Genomic DNA, 18521 nt, shown 5'->3' with positions numbered 1-18521 from the left:
GAGCCACAGCCTCACCATCTGCAGATGGTGAGAGTAGAGGTTACAGTGAGAGTAGTGCAGATGGTGAGAGTAGAGGTTACAGTGGGAGTAGTGCTGATGGTGAGAGTAGAGGTTACAGTGAGAGTAGTGCAGATGGTGAGAGTAGAGGTTACAGTGGGAGTAGTGCTGATGGTGAGAGTAGAGGTTACAGTGAGAGTAGTGCAGATGGTGAGAGTAGAGGTTACAGTGAGAGTAGTGCTGATGGTGAGAGTAGAGGTTACAGTGAGATGGTGAGATGATGATGGTGAGAGTGACGTCTTCTCAGGCTCTGTGTACATCTTGCCTGTTTCAGGGGCAACAAATCTCGCGCGTCGACACCCATCGCTGCCTCATATGTAGTAGTGCTCGCGTCGCTCTCACTCAGTCGGCGTCACATCGGCGTGGAGTACAGACACTGCTGCTGGCGCGGCTCACGCTCGCTCCCGCCACTCTCTGCACGCCTCGCTAAACCACCCTCCCCCTGCCAGTCCACTATGGTCTCGGGTCGCCCGCTAAACTTCCACCTCCACAATATTTGCATTTGTGCATACGTAGGTTTCGCGGGAGTGTGTAGTTTACATATATGTTAACGTCAAAAACTTCATATTCCGAAGTTTGGGGGAAAGAGAAGTGCTTCTTGTGAAATTTAGTCAAAATATCTATTTCCTCGAGGAATTTTAAATGCCAGTAACGAAAAGATAAGTTGCGGCAGATTAGATGAAGCGATTATATAGATCAAAATAGTAATCAGTGTGAAAGCTAAAAAATACTTCTTACAATCATCAGTAGTTATATAGACATAATTGTAAATACAGCCCTCTCGTTTGTGCTCCAATATTATCGAGAAGAAGCCAATTTCTACCGTCATTTACTCGATTGGCGAGAAAAGCCATCAGAGGGCTTCAGGCTTCGCGGGCCAGGGATGTGCCCCAAGGGGCCCAGGCCGGGGATGTGCTCCAGGAGGCCCAGGCCTGGGATGTGCTCCCGGAATGACAGGGGACTACTCAGACCAGTGAGATGCCTCATGGAACCAAGGCCGATGGCGTGCCTTATGGATCCCAGGCCAGAGATGTGCTCTACAGATCCCAAGCTGGAGATGTGCCCTAAGGATAGCAGGACGCCCAGGTCGGGGATGTGCCTCCGGGGTACCGGGGGTCCCAGACCGGGCCCCCAGAGGGGTGCCGCCTGGGTCGGCGTGGCCCTCGCCGCCCTAGTGAGTTCAACTCTTCTCCAAGTCGCCGCCGCCACCAAAGGTAGGCTCCCGTATACGCATGTGCTCATCATGTGGATTCTTACGCCGCCTACACTGTTGTATTCATTGTAACACGTGATAATACTGGTAGCTGCTGAGGAATACTCACGTCCTGCGGTGGGGAACACTCACGTCCTGCTGTGGGGAATACTCACGTCCTGCTGTGGGGAATACTCACGTCCTGCTGTGGGGAATACTCACGTCCTGCTGTGGGGAATACTCACATCCTACTGTGGGGAATATTCACGTCCTACTGTGGGGAATACTCACGTCCTACTGTGAGGAATACTCACGTCCTGCTGTGGGGAATACTCACGTCCTGCTGTGGGGAATACTCACGTCCTGCTGTGGGGAATACTCACGTCCTGCTGTGGGGAATACTCACGTCCTGCTGTGGGGAATACTCACGTCCTGCTGTGGGGAATACTCACGTCCTACTGTGGGGAATACTCACGTCCTACTGTGGAGAATACTCACGTCCTGCTGTGGGGAATACTCACGTCCTACTGTGGGGAATACTCACGTTCTGCTGTGGGTGAATATTAACATTCTACAACCGAGAATATTTATGGCATATTGAGAAATATTAACGTCTTGTTGTTGGTAATATTCACGCCCTCCTGTGAATAATTAATTTACGTCATGCCGCTGGTAATAGTATTGTCCTGTTACGGGTAATATTAACGTCCTTCTGTGGGTAATATTCCTGTCCTACTGTGGGTAATATTCACGTCCTACTGTGGGTAATATTCACATCCTGCTGTGGATAATATTCCTGTCCTACTCTGGGTAATATTCACGTCTTTCTCTTATCAATATTCACGTCCAGCTATGAATAATATTCGCGTTCTGCTGTGGGGAATTTTCACTACTTACTGTAGGTAATATTCATGTTTTGCTGTGAGTTATATTTACGTCCTACTATGGGAAATATTTACGTCCTACTGTGGGAAATATTTACGTCCTATCGTGGGAAATATTTACGTCCTACTGTGGGAAATATTTACGTCCTACTGTGGGAAATATTTACGTCCTACTGTGGGAAATATTTACGTCCTACTGTGGGAAATATTCACGTCTTGCTGTGGGTAATATTCACGTCTTGCTGTGGGTAATATTCACGTCCTGCCATGGGTAATATTCACGTCTTGCTGTGGGTAATATTCACGTCCTACTGTGGGAAATATTTACGTCCTACTGTGGGAAATATTCACGTCCTACTGTGGAGAAATATTATTGTATTGATGTGGGCAACATTAACCATATGAACAATATTCCCAGAGATATTGTGCTGCACAGTATGGGGTCAGTGATCCCAGAGATATTGTGCTGCACAGTATGGGGTCAGTGATCCCAGAGATAGTGTGCTGCACAGTATGGGGTCAGTGATCCTAGAGATAGTGTGCTGCACAGTATGGGGTCAGTAATCCTAATGTGCTGCACAGTATGGGGTCAGTAATCCTAACGTGCTGCACAGTATGGGGTCAGTGATCCCAGAGATAGTGTGCTGCACAGTATGGGTAAAAGTCGGCATTGACATATTACCACAGGAAGCAACGACAGTATTGTATTCTTTCATTGAAAAAACTACTTCAGCGAGACTGTGCACGAGTACAGTGCTCCTAGGCACAGTAAGCGGCCGGGCTGAGCACTGAGACGCATCTCGCTTAATCTCGAGGCTGAAACAAATTGTCTGTAGTCACAGAGGTGTAAGAAACAGCGCGCTACTCCTCACAACGCTCTGCTTACCTCATCTTTGCGTCAGATGAGACACAGAAAGGTGTGTGTCGCAACATTATTAAAATCTTATATCGCGAATGTTTGGTCAGTGGTGTGACCTACAGTGTGACCTACAGTGTGACCTGCAGCCAGTGTGACCTGCAGTCAGTGGTGTGACCTACAGTGTGACCTGCAGTCAGTGGTGTGACCTGCAGTGTGACCTGCAGCCAGTGTGACCTGCAGTCAGTGGTGTGACCTGCAGTCAGTGTCAACGAAAACAAATAATTATAATTAATAACCTAACCCGACATTTAAACACAATGCACAAATATAATGTCAATGACCTTAAGGCGTCGGTTCCAATAATTATATGCGACCATTGTAGTCAACGTCATACTCTCTGGAGGAAGTTACCGTCAATATATCACCGTAAATAAGAAATTTGGGACGTTACCGTCAAAGAAATTTAGGAAGTTACCTCAATATATCATCGTAAGTAAGATATTTAGGAAGTTACCGTCAAGATATCACCGTAAGCAAGATATTTAGGAAGTTACCATCAAGATATTTAGGAAGTTACCGTCAAGATAGCACCGAAAGTAAGATATTTAGGAAGTTACCGTCAAGATATCACCGTAAGTAAGATATTTAGGAAGTTACCGTCAAGATATCACCGGAATTAAGAACTTAGGAAGTTTCCTTCAATATCACCGGAAGTAAGGTTTGAAGGAAGCTATCGCCCACCTTCTTGTATCACTGATATTTTGATTGTTGTCGTTGAAGTCATGTCTTCAAATCAGTTGTTGTTTTCATTTAAGATGTAATTAAAAAAACTGTTACTTTAAGTTTTTAGTTTAATATATTAGGACTTAGAGTCTTCTGCTCTCTAAACAATAAAGAGCTTCATATTTTTTTTAGGTTTTAAATTTAAAAAAGCAATTTTATGCCATAAATGCTTTATCTATAAAGACACGTAAGAAAGTGAATGAACGGAAATGTATAATATTTCACGTGAAACTGCGTATGACTGAATAAAGTATATCATATATATATAAACTTATGAAGATAATAAAGTGAAATGCACCTTTATGACATGTTGTATGACAAGCCTCTATGTACAATAGATATTTACGTAAAGCGGAAGTTAGACACTCGTCTAAGGATAAGACGCTCTACCGGCCGTCATCAAGACGGGATAATCTTGCCGTGTTGGGCTCGTCAGTGTCAGCCGTGAGATGATAGACCATTTTGGCTTCAACGGTGATCACTTGTATGCAATAAACAATGCAATGTAATAGCGCGATCGCTCGGACCCGTTGGTTTTTGTAAGGTGTTTGGGCCGAAGACATTTTGATAACTGCGGCAGCGCCTGATGTTATCTTTCCTCAGTATAACAAAGACTTAAAATATTGGATAGATAACGTACCTCTATCCGCTATCTGGTTTTATAATAAAATTTTAATTAGTAACTGTCTTTTTCTCTTCAGCTTAGATTCTTTCCCCAGGCTCGGCTATTACTGTTAGACGCAAACGTCTTGTTAATATCGTCCCTAAATGGTTACATTTTCTCCATCTATAATCATCTATAATATTTCCTCCAAGCAGCAAGATCTCATTTTTGCTGAGTGGGTTGGGATGGGTTGGTTGGCCGTTACGTTTAGCTGGGTTAACTTGGGTTGGGTTAGATGGGGCTGGTTAAGATTTGGCCGAGAATAAGTTGGATTGGCCAGGAATTGGTTGGATTGGTTTCGAAATGGCTGGATTAGGATTGGTTAAGTTGGTATGGTAGTAAATGGTCTGGGACTCATACTCGCTCCCTTCAGCGTGGTGTTAATACCTTCCAATCTCAGCTAAGAACTGATTAGGGTTACGCGTATGCATGAGAAAAAAAAATGCATTATATATATATATATATATATATATATATATATATATATATATATATATATATATATATATATATATATATATATATATATATATATATATATATAAGAAAAAAGAGAGTCACAGCTTCCTTTTGGATGGTTAACCGGAACACCTTGTTTCCTCAGGACAGCTGTAGTCACATTTCACCCGGAAATTTCTGTTCAAAATGCGTTCAGGAAAAATCTGTTGTGACGTTCAGTGCATGTTAATCTTTCCCGGAACTAGATTATTGGAATCTGGGCGCTGAGGTGTGTTGTCACAGGTGGGTACTACATACCCGGAGACGGTGTAGTGGGCATGTGGCTGTGTAGCCGTCCTGCCCATGATGAACCCTCTCTCCTCCCCCCTGATTACAAATGTTATTGGTTACATTTATTTATCCGAATATGATAAATAGTTGAACAACAAAATAATGATCGGATTCCTGGGAATAAACTGTGTGGGTTGAACATGTTTGAACAAGAGAACATAAAAACTTAAACAATCTCGAATTCATGATAGTTTTTTGTTTCATTTTAATTTAATTAAAGATAAGAGTCATGGGTGCTTCTCCTTATCTGATGTGACCCGTAGTGCAGTGGGCTGCGCAGTCGCCTCACAACCGAAACTTCCCAGATGTGATTCCCTGGCAGGTCGAGACATGTAGGCACGGTGGGAATGAATGGTGTCCAACTACTTGGACGGATGGGGATTGAACGCCGATCAGCAAGAAGCGAAAATGTTGCACTACCGTCCATTACGGACGGTAGTGCAACATTTTCGCTTCTTGCTGATCGGCGTTCAATCCCCATCCGTCCAAGTAGTTGGACACCATTCATTCCCCCCGTCCCATCCCAAACCCTTAGCCTGACCCCTTCCAAGTGCCATGCAGTCGTAATGGCTTGCCGCTTTCTCCTGATAATTACCATTACCTTGCGAACGTTTCCTCCTGATGCCTCTGTTTACTTCGCCATTAGTAGACGAATTACGCCACTAATCTTCCAGCCGCAATGCGTCAACTTTATCCCAGCCATCACAGCCCGGCGGGATGACCGGGATGCTCTGTCTCCGGGTTATTAGTGAAGGTTGGGGGTTGTTACCAAGGTTGTTACAGGTGAAGGTTGTTAGTGTGACCCAGACAACACTCGCAAGGTTCACTAGCACCTGTCTGAGGATGTGTAAGGAAAAGTGCGAGGAAGTGTGAGGATGTGCGAGGAAGTGTGAGGATGTGCGAGGAAGTGTGAGGATGTGCGAGGAAGTGTGAGGATGTGTGAGGAAATGTGAGGAAGTGTGAGGATGTGAGGATGTGTGAGGAAGTGTGAGGAAGTGTGAGGATGTGTGAGGAAATGTGAGGATGTGTGAGGATGTGTGAGGAAGTGTGAGGATGTGCGAGGAAGTGTGAAGATGTGCGAGGAAGTGTGAGGAAATGTGAGGAAGTGTGAGGATGTGTGAGGATGTGTGAGGATGTGTGAGGAAGTGTGAGGATGTGTGAGGAAGTGTGAGGATGTGTGAGGATGTGAGAGGAAGTGTGAGGATGTGAGAGAACGTGTGAGGATGTATGAGGAAAGACCACCGCTTTACAACAATTTCTTTCGTCTCCTATTAAACACACTTGCAAATCATTCAGGAAATGAGTAGAAGAGTTAGACTCGAAATTGAGGCTGGTCTAATTCTCAAAGAATGAATTGTATTTCTTCCGTTAAGGAATATACAACTCTTTCACATTCAGCTTAAAATATAATTCTGTTGTGAATAATGAAAGTAAAAGGGTGTGTTTCAGCCTTAACTGCACACCTCCCTTGAACAAGGAAAAGTAAGCGCAAACACCCGCTCGTCGCCAGGGTGCTGCTCTCTCTCCCTCCGCTAATCTCAATTTTTTATCTCGTTAATCTTCGCTATTCTCGCTAGAATAGCGAACACTCTCAATACTCACTCGCTAAACTAAATACTGGATTTCCGTCCTCGGCGCAGAATAATTGGGTCAATTTAAACATTTGTTAAAAGTTGTTTTAATTATATTTAATTATTGTAATTTCATTATTCATTACACTTAATATCGTAAATAAAAGTTTTTTTTAAACATAAATTAATAAAGTGAAGATAAAGTTTGATTTCTGCTTCACTGGTTGCAGCTAGCTTTGGCTAATTATTATTTTTTTTAAATATAATCATTAAACAGGAAAATTAAGTATTCTAGTTAGCAACAGTCAAGTCGTCCAGACCTTCCTATTTAAACCAATTAAATGATTTACTTGGAGTTTGGTGTTGGGCTTCAGGACTGTCAGCCGCGGTTATTAAGACCACCACAAGAGCTTTCCGGCGGAGCTGAAAGTATACTTTAGACCAGAACATATTCCTGGACTAAGGTGAGCTGTGTGTTTACACTCTGAGAAGCAATATACATCTCTCTGATTACCATGAAGTGACAAATGATAATATCTAAAGACCTGTTCTGTATCTGCCCCTTATTGTGTGTGTGGGGGGGCGGCGGGAGGGACTGGTGCGTTTCCGTAAGGACTGTTCGGGAGATGATGATGATGTTATAGATTCAGCTACTCGGAACAAGTTCCAAGTAACACGGGCTATGGTGAGCCCGTAACTTACCTGGCACAGGAACGGGGCAAGTGGCACAGGCTATGGTGAGCCCGTCCCGTTCAGGTGAAGAACGTGTGTGTATATGAGTTGTGGGAGAGATGACTACTGACAGATAGACCAGGACGCGCACACACACACAGACACAGACCTGGGGCCAGATTCACGAAGCAGTTACGTAAGTACTTACGAACGTGTACATCTTTCTTCGATCTTTGACGGTTTTGGTTACATTTATTAAACAGTTTACAAGCATGAGAACTTCCCAATCAACTGTTGTTATTGTTATAAACAGCCTTCTGGTGCTTCGGAGCTCATTAACTGTTTAATAATTGTAAACAAAGTAGCCAAAGATTGAGAAAAGATGTACACGTTCGTAAGTGCTTCCTTAACTGCTTCGTGAATCTGGCCCCCCCGGGCAGCCCTCGTCCCCCCCCCCCACACACCCCACAACAACACACCTAGCTAAATATACGTGAATATGTAAACATATTGAGGTTCGTTCATTGCGCACCTGAATAGAACATTGAGTATTATGCTTCCTGTGACGAAAATAACATCTTTATGTTGTAACTAACGTTATCAAACGATCAACCCGTCCTCGGATCAAGTCCATTCCATCCAGCGGTCGACCCCAAAGACGCCTTCATTACTTTTAACATACTGTTCATTCAAACAATAAAGTAATTCATATTTGAGAAAACTTATAATCTATTAGCATAAAGTGTATATTTAGGCCCTGGTTAGGTTAAGTGGTTAGGTTCTGTTGGTGATTATTTGTATTTGAAGTACGTGGGTGAAGCATTTACAGCGTTGTGGTTCGAAAGAAAAGTCGTCAGTGAATCACTTATTCGAGAAGTGTTCAAATGTCATCAGTTGTCAGTCGTGTGTAAACTGCTTTTCATTCATAAACAGTGGGTTTGGAGGGTGCATTGAATGGACTTTGGTCTTTGTTGATGAAAGCTGGCTACAAAAGGATTATCTGTTTCACTAAACTAAAACTCAAGTACATGCTATCACTTTCCTTTCTCTTTAGTTCATCGGAGGCTTAAGGTATTGTATAACTCGAGCGGTATTCAAACTATAATATATACGGAACCTCTCGGTGTATACGTCCTTAGTTTACTATAAACAGAGCTAACGTAAACTTGGTTGGTTTAAATATAAATTTTGCCCCGAGGGGCGAGTTTATTGGGCAGCGTCACTCATCTTGTGAGTGGACACACCGCCATAGCAGCGTGTACAACACTCCCCAATAGGAAGAAACCCCGCTGGGTTGTTCATCCTGTCACTTGTACCCAGACACAGCTGGCACTTGCTTAACTGCCTCAATTGGTTGGTCAGTAAACTATTTCGGTGGCCTTAATACTCGAGAGGTTGACAGACATTAATCCAAAAGCCAAATGTTGTAGTAAAGAAAGAACGACCTTCACTACAACCTCGGGAGATTTTGCCCGCAGTTTATTAACTTATCTCTCTACCCTGCTTAAAAAATCCTCACCAAGCTGATAACAAAATTTTTACAGCTTAATTATAACAAACTTCTTCCTTGGAAACTGAGTAACAAGCGTTTCTTCGGTCATTAATGACCAATGAGAACTCCTCGTTAAAAGGAAAAATTCCGATGTTTCGCTAAACAGATCAGTTGTGATTTCCTCTCGATTTGTCTCTAAATATTAGTAGGAGACTTGCTTGCACATACGTCAGTAATGTTACTTGATTAACAATTAGTGTTTAATTCCACAATAAGCGTCAAACTATTTTCTTAAGTTTTTACGAACAAGCAAAATTCGTTAATCTTAGCAATGATAATATTTATAAAGTTGCGTGTCATGAGCTTCCAATGGAGAAATAAATTAACTATTATAAGAAATTTTAAGCAAGAATGTCCACTTGAAAGATCAGTGCGAAAAGTTTAATATGACAAACTTAGTTAGAAAGTCTAGCATAATACTGCTATCTTGACTCACCAGGTCTAGGAACTCCAGTATAATGCTAAACTGACTCGCCAGGTCTAAGAAAGCCAGTATAATGCTGCTACACTGACTCAACAGGTCTCGGAGGTCCAGTATAATGCTACACTGACTCACCAGGTCTATGAAGTCAAGTGCGGGTAATTACTCTAACCCAAAAAAAAAATAAATAAAAAAAATAGTGGGCTCAGCCCGACGGTTCAAAACCGACCTTCACACACAACTTGCGCCTGGCTTACGTGTGTTTCAGGCTGGCTTGTAGCCTGAAACACAGGAGAAGTCGGACGTGTCTACATATGGCTTTGTCTATCATATCTAGTGCATATAATTCTCTCTCTCACACACACACACACACCTCCCCACACAGCCCGTATCAGCTGTCTAACTCCCAGGTACTTATTTACTGTTAGGTGAACATCAGGGTGATATTCTGTCCATTTGTTTCTGTCTACACCGGGAATAGGACCTGGGCTCTTAGACCGATGATCACCGAGCGCTCTCCGATCGGCCGCGAGTACGTTTGACCTGTGTGTAATTACCTAAGTGAAATTACCTAAATGTAGTTACAGGGAGAGCTACGCTCATGGTGTTTCGTCATCTAGGCACGTGTGTGTGTGTGTGTGTGTGTGTGTGTGTGTGTGTGTGTGTGTGTGTGTGTGTGTGTGTTTGTTTATATGGTTTACATATGCCAGTAAATATATTAATACATATAATAATAATCGTAAAATGATTATGAAAGTATCGAAAATTGAAACAAATTATTGGTAATTACAACCAACACCAACAGGAACCACTAGGTACCCGAGCTCCATCCTCAGCTGGAGTAAAATAATTATTAATAGTACTAAAAAGACAACCAATAAACAAAACAAGGGCGGGACGCGGGATACGCTTCACTTGTACAAGTGACGTTGATTAACTTGTTTATAACTGAAGCGTAAATCAACAATCAAACTCATTAGGGGAAAGGAATTGACTTTCTCCCAAACCTATTGACCAAATTGTATTTTTCCTTCGTTCAAACATCGTTTACCTTCGCTAAGCCTGTAAATCACCGCTTATCCTCATAAACTCACTCATTTCCTTCATTGAACTGAAGGATAATTACTTATCCTCGCTAAATATATGAAATATTTGTTTCGTTAAGTTCATAAATGAGCGCTTAACCTTTTTCAAAATAATTAAGTGTTAAGCTTAACTACGCTTAGAACATAAGTATGTCCTAAGTTAAGCGCTAGTCCTTTCAATTATTATTATTATGAATTAATCTTCACAATGTCCATACAACAGCAGTCATCATCGCTAAACAACAACAAAGAGAGAATTAAGCGCTTGTCGTTGCTACATGTTAAGTTAAGCGCTGATCAATTTGCTGTGCACGTTCACATCACGACTAAGTGTTTACCTTGGTTAAGGTTGGGTGTTAGGCCTAAGATTTAGGCATTTCAACTACGAAATTCGCAAGGCAGCAATCGTCATAGTCGATAAAATCTGAGACCTCATCTTCGCTAACAGTACCTGAGCGTTCATCCCCGATAACAGTACCTGAGCGTTCATCTTCGCTAACAGTGCCTGAGCGTTCATTCTCGCTAACAGTACCTGAGCGTTCATCCTCGCTAACAGTACCTGAGCGTTCATCCGCGCTAACAGTACCTGAGCGTTCATCCCCGATAACAGTACCTGAGCGTTCATCCCCGATAACAGTACCTGAGCGTTCATCTTCGCTAACAGTACCTGAGCGTTCATCCTCGCTAACAGTGCCTGAGCGTTCATCTTCGCTAACAGTACCTGAGCGTTCATCCGCGCTAACAGTACCTGAGCGTTCATCCGCGCTAACAGTACCTGAGCGTTCATCCGCGCTAACAGTACCTGAGCGTTCATCTTCGCTAACAGTACCTGAGCGTTCATCTTCGCTAACAGTACCTGAGCGTTCATCTTCGCTAACAGTACCTGAGCGTTCATCTTCGCTAACAGTACCTGAGCGTTCATCTTCGCTAACAGTGCCTGAGCGTTCATCTTCGCTAACAGTGCCTGAGCGTTCATCCTCACTAAGAGTACCTGAGCGTTCATCCGCGCTAACAGTACCTGAGCGTTCATCCTCGCTAACAGTACCTGAGCGTTCATCCTCGCTAACAGTACCTGAGCGTTCATCCTCGCTAACAGTACCTGAGCGTTCATCCTCACTAAGAGTACCTGAGCGTTCATCCTCGCTAACAATACCTGAGCGTTCATCCTCACTAAGAGTACCTGAGCGTTCATCCTCGCTAACAGTACCTGAGCGTTCATCCTCACTAAGAGTACCTGAGCGTTCATCCTCGCTAACAATACCTGAGCGCCAATCTTCGCTAACAATACCTGAGCACCAATCTTCGCTAACAATACCTGAGCGCCAATCTTCGCTAACAATACCTGAGCACCAATCTTCGCTAACAATACCTGAGCGCCAATCTTCGCTAACAATACCTGAGCGCCAATCTTCGCTAACAATACCTGAGCACCAATCTTCGCTAACAATACCTGAGCACCAATCTTCGCTAACAATACCTGAGCACCAATCTTCGCTAACAATACCTGAGCACCAATCTTCGCTAACAATACCTGAGCACCAATCTTCGCTAACAATACCTGAGCGCCAATCCTCGCTAACAATACCTGAGCGCCAATCCTCGCTAACAATACCTGAGCGCCAATCCTCGCTAACAATACCTGAGCGCCAATCCTCGCTAACAATACCTGAGCACCAATCTTCGCTAACAATACCTGAGCACCAATCTTCGCTAACAATACCTGAGCACCAATCTTCGCTAACAATACCTGAGCACCAATCTTCGCTAACAATACCTGAGCACCAATCTTCGCTAACAATACCTGAGCGCCAATCCTCGCTAACAATACCTGAGCGCCAATCCTCGCTAACAATACCTGAGCGCCAATCCTCGCTAACAATACCTGAGCGCCAATCCTCGCTAACAATACCTGAGCGCCAATCCTCGCTAACAATACCTGAGCGCCAATCCTCGCTAACAATACCTGAGCGCCAATCCTCGCTAATACCTGATCGCCAATCCTCGCTAACAATACCTGAGCGCCAATCCTCGCTAACAATACCTGAGCGCCAATCCTCGCTAATACCTGATCGCCAATCCTCGCTAACAATACCTGAGCGCCAATCCTCGCTAACAATACCTGAGCGCCAATCCTCGCTAACAGTACCTGAGCGCCAATCCTCACTAACGGTACCTGAGCGTTCATCCTCGCTAAGAGTACCTGAGCGTTCATCCTCGCTAACAATACCTGAGCGCCAATCTTCGCTAACAATACCTGAGCACCAATCTTCGCTAACAATACCTGAGCGCCAATCTTCGCTAACAATACCTGAGCACCAATCTTCGCTAACAATACCTGAGCACCAATCTTCGCTAACAATACCTGAGCACCAATCTTCGCTAAGAATACCTGAGCGCCAATCCTCGCTAACAATACCTGAGCGCCAATCCTCGCTAACAATACCTGAGCGCCAATCCTCGCTAACAATACCTGAGCGCCAATCCTCGCTAACAATTCCTGAGCGCCAATCCTCGCTAACAATACCTGAGCGCCAATCCTCGCTAACAATACCTGAGCGCCAATCCTCGCTAACAATACCTGAGCGCCAATCCTCGCCAACAGTTCCTGAGCGCCAATCCTCACTAACGGTACCTGAGCGTTCATCCTCGCTAACAGTACCTGAGCACCAATCCTCGCTAACAACTGTTATACAGTCCAACAAGCCATGTTGTGAGCTGATTGTGATTTTACTGTTATAAAACTTTTTTCGTGCATCATTCTGGACTGTGTGAGGGCTGGCTGGCCTATCACAACAAGAGATCCAAATCTGAAGTCTGATGTCACGAGCCGTTATCCTCAGGTCGAATAATTCAGTCATTATTGTGGTACTTAGATTCAACTCATTTCATTTTGTGAGGTTGGGGAGAGCAAGGAGGCTAACAACGGCTTACACTCCGCTAAGTCTAACTTCAGGTAATTACATCGAAACTACAGTACAGTTACTGGTTGATTAGTGAACTAGTATGACGGTCTTAATACCCTTTCCGCAGTTGATGGGATTTAAACCCAATCTTAAACATGTGTTACGAAGTGTACGGTACACGGTAAACGGTACTGTAGACCTTTTTAAGTTTGTGTTCGTTATACTTGGTTAGCGAGGTGTTAGTGTCCAACTCGTCGCCCACAGCGCTATAGTACCGTGTATGTGAGCCCAACCACTTGGGCTGGACGGTAGAGCGATGGTGTCGCTACATGCAGGTCGACATTCAATCCTCGACCGTCCATGTGGTTGGGCACCATTCCTTTCCTCCGTTCCATCCTAAATTCTTATCTTCACCCTTTCCAAGTGCTAAATAGTCGTAATGCCTTGGCGCTTTTCCCTAATAGTTCCCTTTCCTTCCTCCATGTATGTATAGTTTATTATCTTTATCTAAGATAAGCCAAACTATCGAATAGCATTAATGTATTCAAGTGTTGGACATGGTTGTCCACGGCGGCCATGACGGAGAGAGGCAGCGCGCCTCATCCTCCCACATTTTTCAATAACATGTAACTGTGACATTCTTGATAAACGATTTTTTTTTCAGTATTTTACATTCTCCCTCCCGAAGGTTCCCGGGTCACAGCAAAAACATTTAGGCTCAAAGTTTGGTCAACACTTTTTGTTTTTTACAAGGACTACAGTGTTTGTTGGTCATATTTCTTGTATTTGCCTGACGGAGTTTTGGTGGACACTAATAAACGTGTGTTTTATTGGTCTCGCGAATGATAGACCTCGCCAAATGTCAGAAATTTGAGCTTATACACACAAATAAATTTCATGAGTATTTAAAACGCGGTTAAGTCACACTATTGAAGGAAAAAACAATACGAAAGATTTAAATCATATTTAGATTTAAATCACTTAGAAGTCAGAAGACCTGGGACCAGATTCACGAAAAGCACTTACGCAAACACTTACGAACCTGTACATCTTTTCTCAATCTTTGGCGGTTTTGTTTACAATTATTAAACAGTTAATGAGCTCCGAAGCACCATGAGGCTGTTTATAACAATAACAACAGTTAAATGGGAAGTTTTCATACTTGCAAACTATTTAATAAATGTAACCAAAGCCGTCAAAGATTGAGGAAAGATGTACACGTTCGTAAGTACTTGCGTAACTGCTTTCGTGAATCTGGCCCCTGACTTCTAAGCAACAAAAAGCAACTGTTAAGGCCGTCGCGCTACAACGGCCTCGTTCACAGCCGGCGGAATAACTGATCTGCAGAACGTGCAAAGATCTAGCACTGCCGGAGTCAATTCAATAAATCACCAAAATTATTGGGATCGCTTACAAATATTAAACCTGTACTCAATATAAACATCTCGGAGCCGCGGGGGGCGTCGAGCCTCGGGATGAACACAAGGTAACGGCAGGTTTAAGGTAAAGGCAGGTTTACGGTAACGGCAGGTTTACGGTAACGGCAGGTTTAACGTAACGGCAGGTTTAAGGTAACGGCAGGTTTAAGGTAACGGCAGGTTTAAGGTAACGGCAGGTTTACGGTAACGGCAGGTTTAAGGTAAGGTAACGGCAGGTTTAAGGTAAGGTAACGGCAGGTTTAAGGTAAGGTAACGGCAGGTTTACGGTAAAGGCAGGTTTAAGGTAACGGCAGGTTTAAGGTAACGGCAGGTTTAAGGTAACGGCAGGTATAAGGTAAAGGCAGGTTTAAGGTAACGGCAGGTTTAAGGTAACGGCAGGTATAAGGTAAAGGCAGGTTTAAGGTAAGGTAACGGCAGGTTTAAGGTAAAGGCAGGTTTAAGAATGTGCTCAAGTTATGTACGAGCGAGACAGCTAATACCACCTAAACATTACATTTTAGTTAACGTACATCTTATGAAATTGTAAAAATTTTCAACAACGGTTGAAGATCTGGTAGTTAAAAACTTTCTCAAAATCCAATAAACGATTTTGCTTGTAAAAGCTCCGAGAGGCTACTGTTGGTTGTAAACCTTCCCAACATCTTACGAAGTGAAAATTTCACGTTACATTAACGTAGATTCACGTCACAATAACGTTCATTCACGTGGAATTAACGGGCATTCACGTTACATTATCGTGCATTCACGTCGAATTAACGTTCATTAACGACTCATTAACGTCACATTAACATTTTCTTTAGTATCTAGGGTGACAACTCGTCTGATTTTCTACCTTTTTGTTTTTGTTTATTTGTAATGGGAATTGATTTATGGTGTAATGGGAAATCTTCTATATTTCATTTTAATCTGTTTCTGTGTTTCTGTTTTAATTTATTTATATGTGCCTAATTAAGTTCACTTCATTAAGTCTATTAATTAATACACACACTTAAAATTATATAACATTAAATCAAACACATTGTTAATTCAATTGTGTAAATTCTTTCTCCAAATTTTTATCTTCTGTTTATCAATTATTTCTTTATATATTACTTGTTTTTTTCATTAATTTGGGATATTTGGTTCTCATCCTCCATATTACGTAAAAAAATGCTCATTTGTTTTTTATCAAAGATTATCTAAACCTTGTCCTTCAAGTCTTGTACTGTGGTGGTTGTAATTTGAGCATTACTATACCAGAGTAGTCTTATAGCATATAAAATTGTTCTCTATTTCAAAGCATTATATAATGGGCAGATGCAAACACTGGCAAACAATAGTTTTTTCTCCATTGGTGTATATTTCTACCGCAGGAATATCAAAATTATTTGGAATTTTTGTTGCAAGTTCAACTGAACGCAGAATTTCTCACACCACCTTTATTATTTTTTCTAGCAATTCTTTCTTTTCAGAATAGAGATTTCATCATATTTTTTTTTTAATATATCATCAAATTTAGTTTTCTTTAGAATCTGGATAAAATATTTGTTGTGTTAATTGAGCCCCAGATGCCGAATCCAATTTATTGATCAATAATCCAGTAGTGTGTTTACCTTATTTCCTGTGGTATATGGTAGGCCATACATGAAGCTATGTCTAGAGTCGGGCAACAGTGCTTCCTAGTTCATCGTCACTAAGTGCTAAGGTGTTTATTTGATCGACACTTTCATCCCTTCAATGTCGGGCTTTGTTCACGCTGTCGGTTTCTGAAAATATCTTATGTCATGATCATGTATTCCCCTATTTCTCCTCTCAAGCGATGCTAGAGTCAGTTACAAAAGTTTCTCTTCGTACAAACTGTCCTCCTAAGGTTTCCCAACGTCAAGAAACTGTTGTACTAAATGCTGGTGACTGTAGCATTGCAGAGTGTATGGGTGCTTGTAGCTTTGTAGAGTGTACGGGGGATTGTTGCAATGTGGATACTTTTTTGTTGTATCCTCTCACTTTTAACAGTTGACTCTTCCTTGCTAGAAAATACTCATTTGTGGTCTCGTTTGTAAACACTATCTTTATCAGGCAGTTTCTGTCCTTGTTGTACAAGCCTAGCCTGGAAACCACCGCTATGCTTTGTTCAGCCCCTTCATCTATCACCCATTTAGGATCTTTCTCGCTGCATTGTCATTAGCTGTCCATTCTGTCTGACTATAGCCTTCTTGTTCTTAAATGCCCACTGCGACCACTGATATTTTCCTCTCCAGCAGCTGACTCGTGAACCTTACTGCTTCCTGTGAGGTAGCTGCTTTCATGGCTACTTCTTTCACTGTAGACATTGCTTCTGACTGCTTCTGCATTGCTTCTGTACTGACCTAGTTGTGCTTGTGGGGGTTAAGCTCTGGCTCTTTGGTCCCACCTCTCAACTGTCAATCAACTCGTGTACAGATTCCTGAGCAAGGCAGAGCATGTGAGTGTGTTGTGTATGTGTGTGTTGTGTGTGTGTGTGTGTGTGTGTGTGTGTGTGTGTGTGTGTGTGTGTGTGTGTGTGTGTGTGTGTGTGTGTGTGTGTGTGTGTGTTCGCGTGTGTTTGTGTGTGTGGTGTATGCATGCGTACGTGTGTCTTGAGTACATACAAGCATGAAGTAATTACATTGTCTTGGCGTGAATCCACTCTTCGACTTAGGGCATGAACTTTATTTTTTTATTTTTTATTTTTTTTTAACGCTGGGACCTTCTGGCCCACTCTTTGCAGTGGCCTCGTGGCTATAGTTTCTTTGCCTTGCGGCATGTTTCATGTGTAATCTTCCGACTATATTTAACCATTCCCCAGGATGCGACTCAACAGTCGACTAACACCCAGTTCCTAATGACTGCTAGGTGAACAGAGGCAATTGGTGTAAGGAGACTTACCCATACATCTCGTCCTGCCTGTGTGTGAGTGCGCGTGCTAGTGCAGATCTCACCCCCTCCTTTTCTGTGCAACACATTCAGGGTAACATTATTACTCCCCCAAGTCGTCACTCATGGTTGCTGCCAGCCTAAGCTTCACGAGTGAACGCTTTGTGTTGTTAAAATTCGTGTCAACAACTTAATCTTTATCTTTTATACTGTGATGCTGTGAGGAGCTTTGCTGGATCAGGGAGTAATGACCCGGCTTTGTCTGCTCGCCCGAGAGTAGTGCAGCTAAGTCGTGGATCTGCATATAATACACAGTTTATTTTGTAATCTGTATTCTCGAAATAAATAAACACTGGTTGAATTGGACCCTGTTATTGTTCGCTTAGAGTTTTGGCTTGTCTAAATTGTTTCTTGTCCTGGTACTCACTCATCTGATGCAGAATACTCAGGCACTCACTCATCTGACACAGAATACTCAGGCACTCACTCATCTGACACAGAATACTCAGGCATACACTCATCTGACACAGAATACTCAGGCACTCACTCATATGACACATTACTCGTGCACTCACTCATCTGACACATTACTCAGGTACTCATCTGATGCAGAATACTCAGGCATTCACTCATCTGACACAGATTACTCAGGCATACACCCATCTGACGCAGAATACTCAAGCACTCACTCACCTGACACAGATTATTCAGGCATACACTCATCTGATACTAAAAACGAACATCCAAGCTATCAAGGCCCGTAAATATTGATTTCTTGC

At 42.8% G+C, this 18521-nt stretch overlaps 1 protein-coding gene across 1 annotated transcript in view; it reads left to right on the top strand.

The window, feature by feature from the left end:
- Positions 1-411: 411 nt before the first annotated feature.
- The window catches only part of LOC123755418 (lachesin), a 294911-nt gene continuing 276801 nt past the window's right edge, over positions 412-18521 (top strand). Inside the window, exon 1 of the mRNA XM_045738066.2 lies at positions 412-1271. Within this exon, the coding sequence (XP_045594022.1) occupies positions 941-1271 (331 nt within the window). The 5' untranslated portion in view covers positions 412-940. The remainder of the gene's footprint in view (positions 1272-18521) is intronic.

The sequence above is a fragment of the Procambarus clarkii genome, chromosome 55 (genome assembly GCF_040958095.1).
Source record: "Procambarus clarkii isolate CNS0578487 chromosome 55, FALCON_Pclarkii_2.0, whole genome shotgun sequence".
NCBI classification, from domain to species: Eukaryota; Metazoa; Arthropoda; class Malacostraca; order Decapoda; family Cambaridae; genus Procambarus; species Procambarus clarkii.
The sequence above is the reverse complement of the archived record's forward strand: the minus strand, read 5'-3'. Positions and strand labels throughout refer to the sequence as shown.